The 13,665-nt window shown below is 37.4% G+C and overlaps 1 protein-coding gene across 1 annotated transcript in view; it reads left to right on the forward strand.

Annotated features, from left to right (window-relative positions):
• Positions 1–13,665, forward strand: part of TTN (titin) — a 241,352-nt gene that overhangs the window by 154,444 nt on the left and 73,243 nt on the right. The window contains exons 188-216 of the mRNA XM_018071672.2: positions 1–409; positions 513–637; positions 732–998; positions 1,648–1,917; positions 2,102–2,404; positions 2,528–2,830; positions 3,191–3,378; positions 3,461–3,575; positions 4,134–4,418; positions 4,711–4,862; positions 4,999–5,146; positions 5,241–5,418; positions 5,511–5,632; positions 5,731–6,018; positions 6,112–6,408; positions 6,527–6,713; positions 7,295–7,410; positions 7,500–7,799; positions 8,020–8,319; positions 8,407–8,512; positions 9,539–9,735; positions 9,841–10,146; positions 10,237–10,515; positions 10,935–11,234; positions 11,336–11,638; positions 11,736–12,104; positions 12,202–12,504; positions 12,940–13,239; positions 13,328–13,624. Of these exons, the coding sequence (XP_017927161.2) occupies positions 1–409; positions 513–637; positions 732–998; positions 1,648–1,917; positions 2,102–2,404; positions 2,528–2,830; positions 3,191–3,378; positions 3,461–3,575; positions 4,134–4,418; positions 4,711–4,862; positions 4,999–5,146; positions 5,241–5,418; positions 5,511–5,632; positions 5,731–6,018; positions 6,112–6,408; positions 6,527–6,713; positions 7,295–7,410; positions 7,500–7,799; positions 8,020–8,319; positions 8,407–8,512; positions 9,539–9,735; positions 9,841–10,146; positions 10,237–10,515; positions 10,935–11,234; positions 11,336–11,638; positions 11,736–12,104; positions 12,202–12,504; positions 12,940–13,239; positions 13,328–13,624 (7,113 nt within the window). The remainder of the gene's footprint in view (positions 410–512; positions 638–731; positions 999–1,647; positions 1,918–2,101; positions 2,405–2,527; positions 2,831–3,190; positions 3,379–3,460; positions 3,576–4,133; positions 4,419–4,710; positions 4,863–4,998; positions 5,147–5,240; positions 5,419–5,510; positions 5,633–5,730; positions 6,019–6,111; positions 6,409–6,526; positions 6,714–7,294; positions 7,411–7,499; positions 7,800–8,019; positions 8,320–8,406; positions 8,513–9,538; positions 9,736–9,840; positions 10,147–10,236; positions 10,516–10,934; positions 11,235–11,335; positions 11,639–11,735; positions 12,105–12,201; positions 12,505–12,939; positions 13,240–13,327; positions 13,625–13,665) is intronic.

Below are 13,665 nucleotides of genomic sequence, written 5' to 3' on the forward strand. Positions count from 1 at the left end.
AGGAGGATCTCAGAATTGTTGAGCCCCTTGAAGACATTGAGACCATGGAAAAGAAAACTGTCACATTCTGGTGCAAAGTCAATCGCCTTAATGCAACTCTCAAATGGACAAAGAATGGCGAAGAGATTGCATTCGACAGGCGCATTTTGTACAAAATTGATAAATTCAAACACTCGTTGATCATTAAAGACTGTGGGTTTATAGATGAAGGTGAATACACTGTTACTGCTGGACAAGACAAATCTGTTGCCGAGCTTCTCATCACAGAAGCACCAGCAGACTTCACTGAACATCTTCAGGACCAGACTGTCACTGAATTTGATGATGCTGTCTTTACATGCCAGCTTTCCAAAGAGAAAGTCAGTGTAAAATGGTACAGAAATGGAAGAGAAATCAAAGAAGGCAAAAAGTATGTACATTTTATTATGCTTGTTAATGTGTTAAACATGCTTGCTTTACTTTGTTGCTTGGTCTGGAAACTAAAATACCACTTATTTCTCTCCCCCATAAAGATACCAGTTTGAAAAGGATGGAAATCTGCACCGATTAATCATAAAAGACTGTAGACTAGATGATGAGTGTGAATATTCCTGTGGAGTGGATGACAGGAGATCTAGGGCAAGACTTTTTGTTGAAGGTATTTGTAAAATCGAATAGGATTTATTTCTTCTTTGTTTAATAATAGTAGAAACAATAAACAAATAACACCAATTAATTATCATTTCTTTCAGAAATCCCTGTTGAGATTATCCGACCACCACAAGATATTTATGAAGTTCCTGGTGCAGATGTCATCTTCATGGCAGAATTGAACAAAGATGGTGTGGAGGTCAAGTGGCTGAGAAACAACATGATTATCATCCAGGGTGACAAACATCAGATGATGAGTGAAGGGAAGATCCACAGGCTGCAGGTTTGCGAGATAAAACCCCGTGACCAAGGGGAATACAGATTTATCGCCAAAGATAAGGAAGCTAGAGCTAAGCTTGAATTAGCTGGTAAGTTGCTTGCTTTGTGTTTCTTTTATAAAATCTTAGTGAATTAACTGTTTAAGTAAATTGATTTTTGTCCTTTCAAAGAGTTGAACTAAAATGAATACACAATCAGCCTGAGAAAAGCGCAAGTCTGTTAAAATATATGTATTATAATTCAAGCAAAAAATATTTTTTATTATACCGTGCTGGTCCAACTGTTGAGGAAAATATAGGTCACTTTTCAATGTCAATACCAAAGACCATGATTTGAGCTTAAAGAAGATGGAACCTTTTCATTAAGTCACTAATAAAACATGGAAATTATTTGGCCTACTTATTTCAGTCATATAAGACATTTAATTCCTAATTTGTCTGCTTTAGAGGATTGACCAATAAAATAATTAAATTAATGCTCAAAAAGCAACTCTCTCTATCCTGATTTTATAGGAGAACACAATACAGTATATCAACCAGCTGAATTTCTTTCTCTGGAGCTGTCCAATGAGTATAAGAAGGATTTCCTCTAGAATTTACACAACAGCTCCTTTTACTTCTCTACGTTAGCATCTTTGCTGACTACACAAACACATGATTTTTATATATATATATATATATATATATATGCAAGTCACATTCATCTTTATAGCTTACTTGTCACATTGGTCTTTCTTAGCTGCACCTAAAATCAAGACTGGTGATCAAAATCTTGTGGTTGATGTTGGGAAGCCTTTAACTATAACTGTCCCATACGATGCCTACCCAAGAGCAGAAGCTGAATGGTCAAAAGCAGGGGAAAGTCTGCCCACAACAACTGTTGATACAACAACTGACTGCACTACCTTCAAAATTTTTGAAGCAAAGAAATCAGATAAGGGAAGGTACAAGGTTATACTTCGAAACAAACATGGGCAGGCAGAAGCATTCATCAATGTAGAGGTCATTGGTAAGTACTTCTATTATTAAAACCCTTCTTAAATTTATTTCATAGAATCATTCCTTCCACTTGCCCCTAGGGAGAAGCTGTAGATTGTAAAGAGGTCTTCTCTTGGCCTCCTCTTCTCTAGCCAGAGGGGGAAAAAAAAGATGCAATGCCCTAAAATACTGAAATATTGTCATATCTTTATTAGATGTTCCAGGTCCAGTTAGAAACTTGGAAGTCACTGAAACTTATGATGGTGAAGTTGGTCTCGCCTGGCAAGAACCAGAAAGTGATGGTGGAAGTAAAATCATAGGCTACGTTGTTGAAAGACGTGATATTAAGCGTAAAACCTGGATTACGGTCACAGATCGTGCTGAAAATTGTGAATACACTGTTACTGGACTTCAAAAAGGAGGAGTTGAGTACCTCTTCCGTGTTAGTGCACGCAACAGAGTGGGTACTGGTGAGCCAGTGGAAACAGACACACCTGTGGAAGCTAAGAGCAAATTTGGTGAGTAGAAGTTATCAAAAAAATCAGTGTTTGACAGCAGTGTAAGAAAAGCAGTATAAACTCTAACAATAGATAAAACCCACATACTTTGGTTTTCCTTTTTCTCCCTAAAATAAAATGCAGATGTTCCTGGTCCTCCTCAAAATGTAGAAGTTAGTGATGTGAACAGGTTTGGAGCCACACTTAGCTGGGAACCACCTGAGTATGATGGAGGATCTCCAATAACTGGCTACGTTATTGAACTGCGTAACAAAGGTTCCATCAGATGGGAGCCAACTATGACCACAGGAGCTGATGAACTGTCAGCTCTCCTGACTGATGTTGTGGAAAATGAAGAATATTTCTTCAGAGTAAGAGCTCAAAACATGGTTGGAGTTGGCAAGCCAAGTCCTGCTACACGTGCAGTAAAAATTATGGACCCAATTGGTAAGTATGCAAAGTATGCATGATTGTGATTGCATTATGAGACAGGGACATTTTGGATGTTTATGCCATGAGTGCACAAAAGTTCAGTTGAGAAATGTGTGTGCTGCAAATACTGTGTGCAGTTAGATTTTGGCTATTTTTGTCCTCCAAATGTATCAGAAGTACCTTGTTACCATTTGGTTCAGTAAGAACTCCAAATATTTTTGCTCTGAAGTTAGGATCCAACTCAGTTTAGAATTTTGGATGAGAAAAAGCTATGCAAAGGCTTTAGAAACAGTACTGTAAGATACAAATAGCTGATATGCAGAACCATACTTCTTTGTCAGTGGCAAAAATGTATTTGTTGCAATTTTTTTTCAGAGAGACCAAGTCCTCCCATTAACCTTGAGCATTCAGATCAAACTAAGTCATCAGTTCAGCTCACATGGGAGCCTCCTCTTGAAGATGGAGGAAGTCCAATCTTGGGCTATATTGTTGAAAGGCAAGAAGAAGGAACAGACAAGTGGATTCGTTGTAACCCAAAACTAGTACCTGCTCTTACTTTTAAGGTATGATGTCCTCTTCATCAACACTTAAAATGTATAGATCATCTTTAATATGAGTTAGTAAAGTATTATTTGTGCTTTTTAGGTAACTGGATTGAAACAAGGATCCAGTTATTACTACAGAGTCTCAGCAGAAAATGCAGCTGGTGTGTCTGACCCAGCAGAGGCTATTGGGCCATTAACTGCAGATGATACTTTTGGTAAGCCATATGCTAGTTAATAAAGACAATTAATCAGATAAGGCACATTATTAAAGAGCATCTTGTGGGTAATATGTGACAATTTCTCACCAGATAACTGTCACACCTTAGACATTCGAGTTTATGAGCCATTTCTCCTTCATTATGAATTCTTCAGATAATTATCTGTACTATTAGGTAGAGACCTATTAGGTTGCCTGAGGAGGAAGGCATGACCTTTCGTCTCCTGACCGAGCTTTGTGGAAGATGGGAGATAACAGAAAGAGAGAAAGGCATAGAAGACCTCTGGGGAAAAAAAAAATTAAACAATACATAGTTAAAGGGAAATTAGATATCCTACTTGGTAATGCTAATCTTCCTTATCATCTCACATATTTCTAAAAAAAAAAAAAGGCATTTAGTCAGGACAGGTAGGCAGTGATAAGCCAAAGCTAGGCCTAGGCAGCTCCGCCCTGAAAGCTGAGATACAATCAGAATCAACCTCTCAACACAGCTATCATTACCCATATTCATAACAACAGAAAATATTTCATAGAATCCATTTTCCACTTTTTCCAGTTGAACCTACAATGGACCTGAGTGCATTTAAAGATGGGCTGGAAGTTATTGTTCCAGAGCCAATCAAGATCCGTGTTCCCATCACTGGCTATCCTGTTCCAACTGCCACCTGGTCTTTTGGTGATCAAGTCTTAGAAGAGGGTGATCGTGTAAAAATGAAGACCACTGCCTCCTTTGCAGAACTTGTAATTACTCCGAGTGAACGTCCAGACAAGGGAATTTATTACTTAGCATTAGAAAACCCTGTGTCATCTGTTTCAGGAGAAATTAATGTTAATGTCATTGGTAAGTGGACATGTATATATTCTAGCAATAATATTCCATATTTTTCTTGCTAAAATCTAATTAGGTTAACAATGTGAAATCTCACAATGTCCAGTAAACCAAGTACATTAAAATATAACTAAAAACTAGAAACCCATCCTCAAAAAAAGTCTTTTCTGGTTTTCAACATTCTGGTTTTACTGTTTAAGGAAGAATGACTAACAAGACTAAGTCTTCTGGCAGATATATTACATAGAGATCATCTATCAAACACCAATTACAAAATAATTAATGCAATTTCTATGGCTTCTAGCTCCTCCAAGTGCACCAAAAGAACTTCAAGTTTTAGAAGTACTCAAGACTACAGTACAGTTGTCATGGGAACCTCCAGAAGATGATGGTGGAAGTCCAGTTACTGGCTATGTAATTGAAAAACGTGAAGTAAGCCGGAAAACATGGAGCAAAGTAAGTTCATTCTCTCTCATTTGAATTTCTATTGCTATATTATTTCCACATGTGCTACTGAGTTTTGTGTCTTATATTGATAATCACTCTTTGGAAATAAATTTTAAAAACACATTGGAACCTTTCTGGTCTTCAGGTTATGGATCATATTGTTGACCATGAGTTCACTGTACCTGACCTCGTCCAAGGAAAAGAATATTTGTTTAGAGTTTCTGCATGCAATAAATGTGGCCCTGGAGAACCTGCATATATTGATGAACCTGTAAATATGTCAGCACCAGCAAGTGAGCATATTGCTGCTAATTTTCTATTTCTGAAATGTTACTGATTTTCTTCAAAATAAGATGTAAAACCAAAATATGTTTTAATTTTTAATAGCGGTGCCTGACCCACCGGAAAACGTTAAATGGAGAAATCCAACATCAAAAGGAATCTTCCTAACCTGGGAGCCTCCAAAATATGATGGTGGTGCCCGCATTAAGGGTTATCTGGTAGAAAAATCCCAACGTGGCACAGACAAGTGGGAGATATGTGGGGACCCTGTTATTGAAACGAAGTAAGTAAATTGACATCAGTAGATACATATTTTCAACTAACTATGCCATCATCGTTGCTTTAAATATCGGATTTATTTTTTTTTTTTAACAGAATGGAAGTAACAAAGCTCCTGGAAGGAGAGTGGTATGCATATCGGGTTAAGGCTCTGAACAGAATGGGAGCTAGCAGGCCAAGCAAGCCAACTGATGATATTCAGGCCATTGATGCAAAAGGTAATTACTTCAACTGCTGAATTACAATAGCTGCTTTCTTTTTACCAGTCTCTGAAATATTGTTTCTATATAAACATTTTTATTCTCTCCTAAATCAGAGGCTCCAGAAATTTTCTTAGATGTGAAGCTTCTTGCTGGACTTACTGTGAAAGCTGGAACTAAAATTGAGCTACCAGCTAAAGTAACTGGAAAGCCTGAGCCCCGGATTACTTGGACCAAAGCTGACAAAATTTTGAGACCTGACAACCGAATCACCATTGAAAGCCAGCCTAATCAATCTACAGTGACCATTACAGACAGCAAAAGGAGTGACAGTGGAACCTATATTATAGAAGCTGTAAATTCCAGTGGACGTGCTACTGCTGTTGTTGAAGTTAATGTCCTCGGTATGCATGTATTCTATGTTGTTTATACAAATAATTAGTAATGTACTGAAGTATGCAAGCAGAAGATTAACTTTCACATCTTATCCTCTACAGATAAACCTGGTCCACCAGCTGCATTTGATGTAACAGAAATCACAAACGAATCCTGCCTTCTAACATGGAATCCTCCACGAGATGATGGGGGTTCTAAAATTACCAACTATGTCCTTGAGAAAAGAGCTACAGACAGTGAAATATGGGACAAGTTGTCATCAACTATTAAGGATACAAAATTCAGAGCTACCAACTTAACTCCTCATAAAGAATATGTGTTCCGAGTCAGTGCTGAGAACATGTATGGTATCGGGGAGCCAGCACAGTGTAACCCCATCATTGCCAAATATTCATTTGGTTAGTTAATTAAATTAATGTTAAATTTTTGCAATATTTTAATAGGGAGAAAAGAACTCACATCTGATGGTTTTGGTTTTTTGTTTTGTTTTTGTTTTTCATTAATTAATTTATACAGATCCACCAGGCCCTCCAACAGGTCTCAAGCCTACAGAGGTCACTAAAGATTCAGTCACTTTAACATGGAATGAACCAGATGAAGATGGTGGCAGCCCCATAACTGGCTACTGGGTTGAAAGATACGATCCTGAGCAGGATAAATGGATAAAATGCAATAAAATGCCAGTGAAAGATACAACATTCAAGTAAGACTACAGTCAATTTAAGCTGAAATATGTCACAGAGACAGAAACAGTAGTCTTTTAAATAAGTTTTACGTTGTTCTTACTCTTTTTTTCCTAACTTCCATAAGTTTTGATTCAGCTACCATCTGGTGGCATACTTTTTTCATAATTAGTTTTAAAGAAAAATGTCTTTACAGCAGAGTTAATCAAGTATTTTATTTTTTTAAATGTTATGCTTAATAATTTCTGTGCTATGTGATTATTCATAAGATATTCTAAAATAGTAGATATAGCCATCTCAAGTATCAAACCAAAAAATTTGGTTTTTTTCTGCTTTGGGTTTTTTATTAACTAAAAAAATATAGAACATGCAAAAATTCAAGATGTTCTTATAACGCTCCTTTCTGTCCCATGATTTTCTATTTTACTGTTGACAATATGCCTATTTCAAATGTTCAACATTTCATAAAACATCATTAGCAGTAATTTAGGTATTTTCAGATTTCCCAAGTAAACTGTGATATGAAGAATAGAGAGAATAATGTTTTAAACATTAATTAATATCTGGCTTTGGTTTAATCAAACTTAATTTTTATTTTCAGAGTTAAAGGTCTTACAAATAAGAAGAAATATAAGTTCCGTGTCTTGGCAGAGAATCTTGCAGGGCCTGGAAAACCAAGCAAGGAAACAGAGCCAATCTTAGTGAAAGATCCAATTGGTATAATAAACACATTTTTAATAGTTTAATTTAGCAACAACAACAAAAATTGTTTTCAATCACATAATTAATATTGAACTCTTGTCTAGATCCACCATGGCCTCCTGGAAAGCCCACTGTGAAAGATGTTGGCAAGACGTCATTGACCCTAAACTGGACAAAGCCAGAACATGATGGAGGGGCAAAGATTGAATCTTACGTCATTGAGCTGTTAAAGACTGGAACAGATGAGTGGGTGAGAGTGGCTGAAGGAGTTCCCACAACTGAACACTTCCTCAAAGATCTTATGGAGAAACAAGAATATTCATTCCGTGTAAGAGCTGTGAACAAGGCTGGCGAGAGTGAGCCCAGTGAACCCAGTGACCCTGTGCTGTGCAAGGAGAGGCTCTGTGAGTACTGTGTCAGAATGTGCTCCTGCTGCAAACAGACTGTTTCTGCCATTAAAAAAGCCCCATGTCTGCCTGTTTCAGTAGGCACCAAACTATTGGAAAGCTTATGAAATATAAAATTTGCCTTGCTTCAGCTCAGAAAATACAAAGCTTTAAAACTTTCCAAGATCTTTAGTGGGAATTACAATGACCTGGTTTACCTTCTTTTTCTATTTTGCAGATCCTCCTTCACCACCTCGCTGGCTTGAAGTTATTAATATTACTAAAAACACAGCAGATCTTAAATGGACAGTACCAGAAAAAGATGGGGGTTCCCCAATTACCAACTACATTGTTGAAAAAAGAGATGTAAGGCGAAAAGGCTGGCAGACAGTTGATACAACAGTGAAAGATACCAAGTACACAGTGAGCCCGCTGACTGAAGGCTCATTGTATGTGTTCCGTGTGGCTGCTGAAAATGCTGTTGGACAGAGTGACTACTGTGAAATTGAAGACTCAGTGCTTGCTAAAGATACTTTCAGTAAGTTTTGATTTGCTTACTGAGTGATCAGTAGCTCATGCATAATGAATTCCTAGTCTTCTAATGTGTGTCTTTTTTCTGTTTTAGCAACCCCGGGGCCTCCATATGCCCTTACAATAGTTGAAGTGAAAAAAGGTCATGTTGACTTGAAGTGGGAACCACCTAAGAATGATGGTGGCAGACCGATTCAAAGGTAAGGTCATTTTAAGTTTGTATAGGTTCCTATAGATGAAAATCTTTTAATGAATTAAGACATTTCTCTCAAAATGTTTAAATTTTAAATGGACAAATTTTATACGAAAAAGAGGTAGATGGATGTAAGAGAAGCCATGTGGTCAAAGCAGTTAAGGGTTTGCTTTTAAAATGTGGAAATTATGCAAATAAAATACCTAATATGCATGGACAAGGAATACGTGTCAACATCCTTAGACTTATCTATGTAGCCACTTAGACTCGTCTATCAAGTAATATTGTTGCATTTTCCTTCTGCTTAGTTTCTCCTTCAGACTGTATACACTCAGCTAAAATGAAGCCTCACCTCTTTTCTGTTCACTCTCTTCTTTATAACAATTCTCAAACAGACTGTTTAACTCTTCTAGGTTGTTTCTAACTTGTCTTTTAATTTGGTTTCTAAAGGATCTGTACTCTGAAATTCACCTTGAATGCCAGTTGGATTTTTCCTCTTTACATTTTGATTTTTCCTCTCCTTCCCAATCACAGTAAGCTCAAGTTAAAGAAACAGACGAGTTCAGAGATCTGCCTGAAGCAACAAAATTTACTTAATTTGCATTACTTTGCCATAGCCTGTCCTAAGCAGAATTTTGACAGCTGAGTAATAATACCTACAAATACTCTCAATGGACTAACCACTGAGATCCAAACTAGGAAAGATAAAAGTATAGCTTGGAGGTTCTTTTGCCTCTGTAGCTCTCTCAAATCTGAAAACACAGTTTAGTTCAGTTCTAAAACACAGAACACAGTTCAGGTATTGGCTTTCAGACCTGGGTTTGTCAGTGATGTCAGCCCTAATAGGGGCTGAGACCTACTAGGACTAAGTGACTAATGTGTGAAGAAAAGTTCATTGAATCTACTACTCATGACTCTCTTTGCTATTCACTGTCCAACCTCTTCTAATCTCTTTTTATCTATTTTATTGAACAAGAACTCTGAAGTGTTCCTTATTTCAAGTGCCTGATAGTATTTTCCCCAATTTATTCAGATATGTTATTGAAAAGAAAGAAAAACTGGCCACTCGCTGGGTAAAAGCTGGCAAGACAGCTGGTCCAGATTGCAATTTCAGAGTGACAGATGTCATTGAAGGTACAGATGTACAGTTCCAGGTTCGTGCAGAAAATGAAGCTGGTTGTGGTCATCCCAGTGAACCAACTGACCTCATTCATATTGAAGATCCAACAAGTAAGTAGTAGTAAAATATACAGTGTATGGATTATAGAAGCAGTGTACTGTGTGGAACAGATATTCTGAGAGAAAAATGACACAATAACTTTTCCATTTCTGCAGGCCCTCCTTCACCTCCTCAAGATTTACATGTCACAGATGCAGGCCGAAATCACATTTGCATTGCATGGAAACCTCCTGAGAAGAACGGTGGAAGTCCTATTATTGGGTATAATGTTGAGATGTGTGAAGCAGGAACAGAAAAATGGATGCGAATCAATTCTCGTCCAATAAAAGATCTAAAATGTAAAGTGGAGGAAGGTGTGGTTCCAGACAAGGAATATGTGCTAAGAGTCAGAGCTGTCAATGCTGTTGGAGCTAGTGAACCATCAGACATCTCAGAAAAAGTTGTTGCCAAAGACCCAGACTGTAAGAATAGATTCCTTTTTTTTTCAGATCTGCATAATAAAAAAAATGGTGTTTGGCAACTTTCTAGTAATATTATACTTACTTTTACAGGCAATCCAACCATTGATCTACAAACTCATGACATTGTTGTTGTTAAAGGACAGAAATTAAGTATCCCTATACCCTTCAGAGCTGTTCCATCCCCAACTATAACATGGCACAAAGACGGCAAAGAGTTGAAAGCTGGTGACAGAACATCAATGAAGAGTGACTACACCTCTGCATTGCTCGAAGTCGTAGACAGTGTTCATGCTGATGCTGGTGTTTATACTATCACACTGGAGAATAAGCTGGCATCAACGACTGGCTCAGTCAATGTCAAAGTCATAGGTAACTAGATTCTTCCCTTCCAAGAAATATACTTATCTTCATTTGGGCCCTGCAGCTGACAGAAGAAAGGACTAGAAAGATATTTTTTCTGCCAGGTGGACAAATCACTTCAATTCAGACACATGTAGATTGTCATACAGACATTAATGTTACGAAATCCCATGAAAAAACATTACCGCAAGTTGCTCTAACTATTCAGTGACTGCTCAAAGCCCAATTATTTTGAATAATTATAGTATAAATATAAAAATGTTTTAAGAATTCTGACTCTTTTTGGGAACAAATTCGTATACATGGTGTGTAGTCAACATTTGTGGTCTTGGTCTGCTTTCTGCAAAGCAAAGACATAATTTCATATTTATATGAATACAGTTTCCCATCTATTTAGTTAACTAATTTTTTATTCTTATTTAAAACAGGTCCACCTGGACAGTGTAAAGACATCAAGGCAAGCGAAGTAACTAAGAATTCTTGCAAAGTATCCTGGGAACCTCCAGACTTCGATGGTGGTACTCCTATTTTGCATTATGTTCTAGAACGCAGAGAAGCAGGTCGTAGAACATATATCCCAGTCATGTCTGGTGAAAATAAACTTTCATGGCAAGTCAAAGACCTTATCCCAAACTGTGAATATTACTTCCGTGTTAAAGCTGTCAATAAGATTGGAGGAGGTGATTATATTGAACTAAGAAACCCAATCATTGCAGAAGACCCAAAACGTAAGTTTGTCTTACTATTAAATAATCTAGCAAATTGAATTTTGACTATCTTCATCCTTTCTTTTATCATATGACCCTTCTTTTGATCTACTCTTCTACAGAGCCTCCAGATCCACCTGTTGACCTTGAGGTCCATAATCCAACATCAAAATCAGTAACACTTACATGGAAACCACCCCTGTTTGATGGTGGAAGCAAAATTATGGGCTATATAATAGAAAAGCTCGCGAAGGGCAAAGAGAGGTGGGAGAGATGCAATGACTATCTGGTACCCTTACTAACTTATCCAGTGAAAGGCCTCGAGGAAGGAAAGGAATATCAGTTTCGTGTTCGTGCTGAGAATGCTGCTGGCATCAGTGAGCCTTCTCGGATTACTCCTTTCGTTAAAGCTGTGGATCCTATTGGTATGAATTAATAATTTGATTGTTTGTATTAATTGCCATACATCCTCAAACATATTGGAAGATTTTACACTCTATTTATCATTCTCTGTTATTACAGAGGCTCCAAAAGTCTTCCTTGCTGCAAACCTACAATCTGGCCTTGAAGTGAAAAGAGGTGATGAGATCATACTTGAGGCACATATTTCAGGGTCACCTTACCCATCTATCACTTGGCTGAGGAATGATGAAATTGTCAGACCAGAGGATATCAAAAAGAGAATAACAACACCAAAGAAGAAGGGTGAAGCTGTAGAAGAGAAACCTTTCCAGCTGTCACTGCCAGAACGTTTGAGCGTTGACAACCATAAAGAAGGGGAGTCTGTACTATCAATTCGTGACTCCATCAGAGCTGACCATGGCACATTTACAATTAAAGTAGAAAATGATCATGGTGTTGCAAAAGCCTCATGTGAAGTCAATGTGTTAGGTGTGTAAAGAATGTTCTTAAAACACCTAGTTGTTCAGAGTATTGGGTAAGAAGTGCAAATGATGAGTACTGATCATTTTTCTCGGTTTACTGACAGATATACCTGGGCCTCCAGTCAACTTTGTATTTGAAGATATAAGGAAAAATTCTGTCATCTGCAAGTGGGAGCCTCCTCTTGATGATGGTGGAAGTGAAATCCTAAACTATGTACTGGAAAAGAAAGACAATACAAAAGCTGAAATGGGCTGGGTCACTGTCAGTTCAACACTCAGGCATTGCAAATTCCATGTTACAAAACTGATTGAAGAAAAAGAATATCTCTTCCGTGTATTTGCTGAAAATAGAGTTGGAGCAGGGCCACCATGTGTTTCAAAACCAATGACAGCTAAAGATCCTTTCTGTAAGTTTTAATTTTGAAATACAACTTTTTCAGAAAACCAGTGTAAAACTACAGATTTACAATACTCAGCTTCATCTAGGTGAATGTTTCCCAGAAAAAATTTGAGCAATGTGATATTTATTGCACATTGAAATAAAGAGAACTATTGAAAATATTAAAGAATGATGATCACTGTCATAAAACTTTACACTTAAAACACTTACTTTCTGAATAGTGGCATTCTCTATGCTTAATAGATGAGTATTCTTACCAAAAGAGAGAACTACTGCAGTTTGATTACTGATTGCTGTTAGGATTCAAAGTTTCTAAGAAAAAGAGCAGAAAAACTATTAATTACTTAAAATTAGTAATTTCTTATATCTTAGTTCTCTCTTAGCTTTGAATAAACTCTGAAGAGACAGCAGTGATGACAAAACAACAATTTTTTTTTTTCAGCTCCACCAGATGCACCTAATAAGCCTGATGTGGAAGATGTTACCAGCAACAGTATGCTGGTTAAGTGGAATGAACCAAAAGATAATGGCAGCCCTATCATAGGATATTGGATTGAAAAACGTGAAATTAATAGTACTCATTGGGCTCGGGTCAACAGAAACCTTGTGAATGCTCTGGAAGTAAAAGTTGAAGGACTACTGGAAGGTTTAACTTATATCTTTAGAGTTTGTGCTGAAAATGCAGCTGGCCCTGGTAAATTTAGTCCACCATCAGATCCAAAAACTGCACAGGACCCAATAAGTAAGTATCTTAGCAGAAGCCAACAGCATACAGGTGACAAAATAGTATTCATAGCCTTTAACTTTGATTTACACTTATTTATTTGTAGTGCCACCTGGTCCACCAATTCCAAGGGTTGCTGATACAAGTGCAACTTCTATTGAGCTAGAATGGGAACCTCCTGTGTATAATGGTGGTGGAGATATCACTGGTTACCATGTGTACAAACAACTGATGGGAGTAAAGGAGTGGTCACGTTGTACAGAGAAACCCATTAAGGTTCGACAGTACACTGTTACAGAAGTCAGAGAAGGTGCAGACTATAAACTCCGTGTTACTGCTCTCAATGCAGCTGGTGAAGGACCACCTGGTGAAACTGCACCCACAACAGTTGCAGAACCTAAAGGTATTGCAATTGCATTGCTTTCAAGAAATGTCCAGCAGCTT

Source organism: Manacus vitellinus, unplaced genomic scaffold (assembly GCF_001715985.3).
Source record: "Manacus vitellinus isolate BGI_N305 unplaced genomic scaffold, ASM171598v3 scaffold_20_pilon, whole genome shotgun sequence".
Lineage (NCBI taxonomy): Eukaryota > Metazoa > Chordata > Aves > Passeriformes > Pipridae > Manacus > Manacus vitellinus.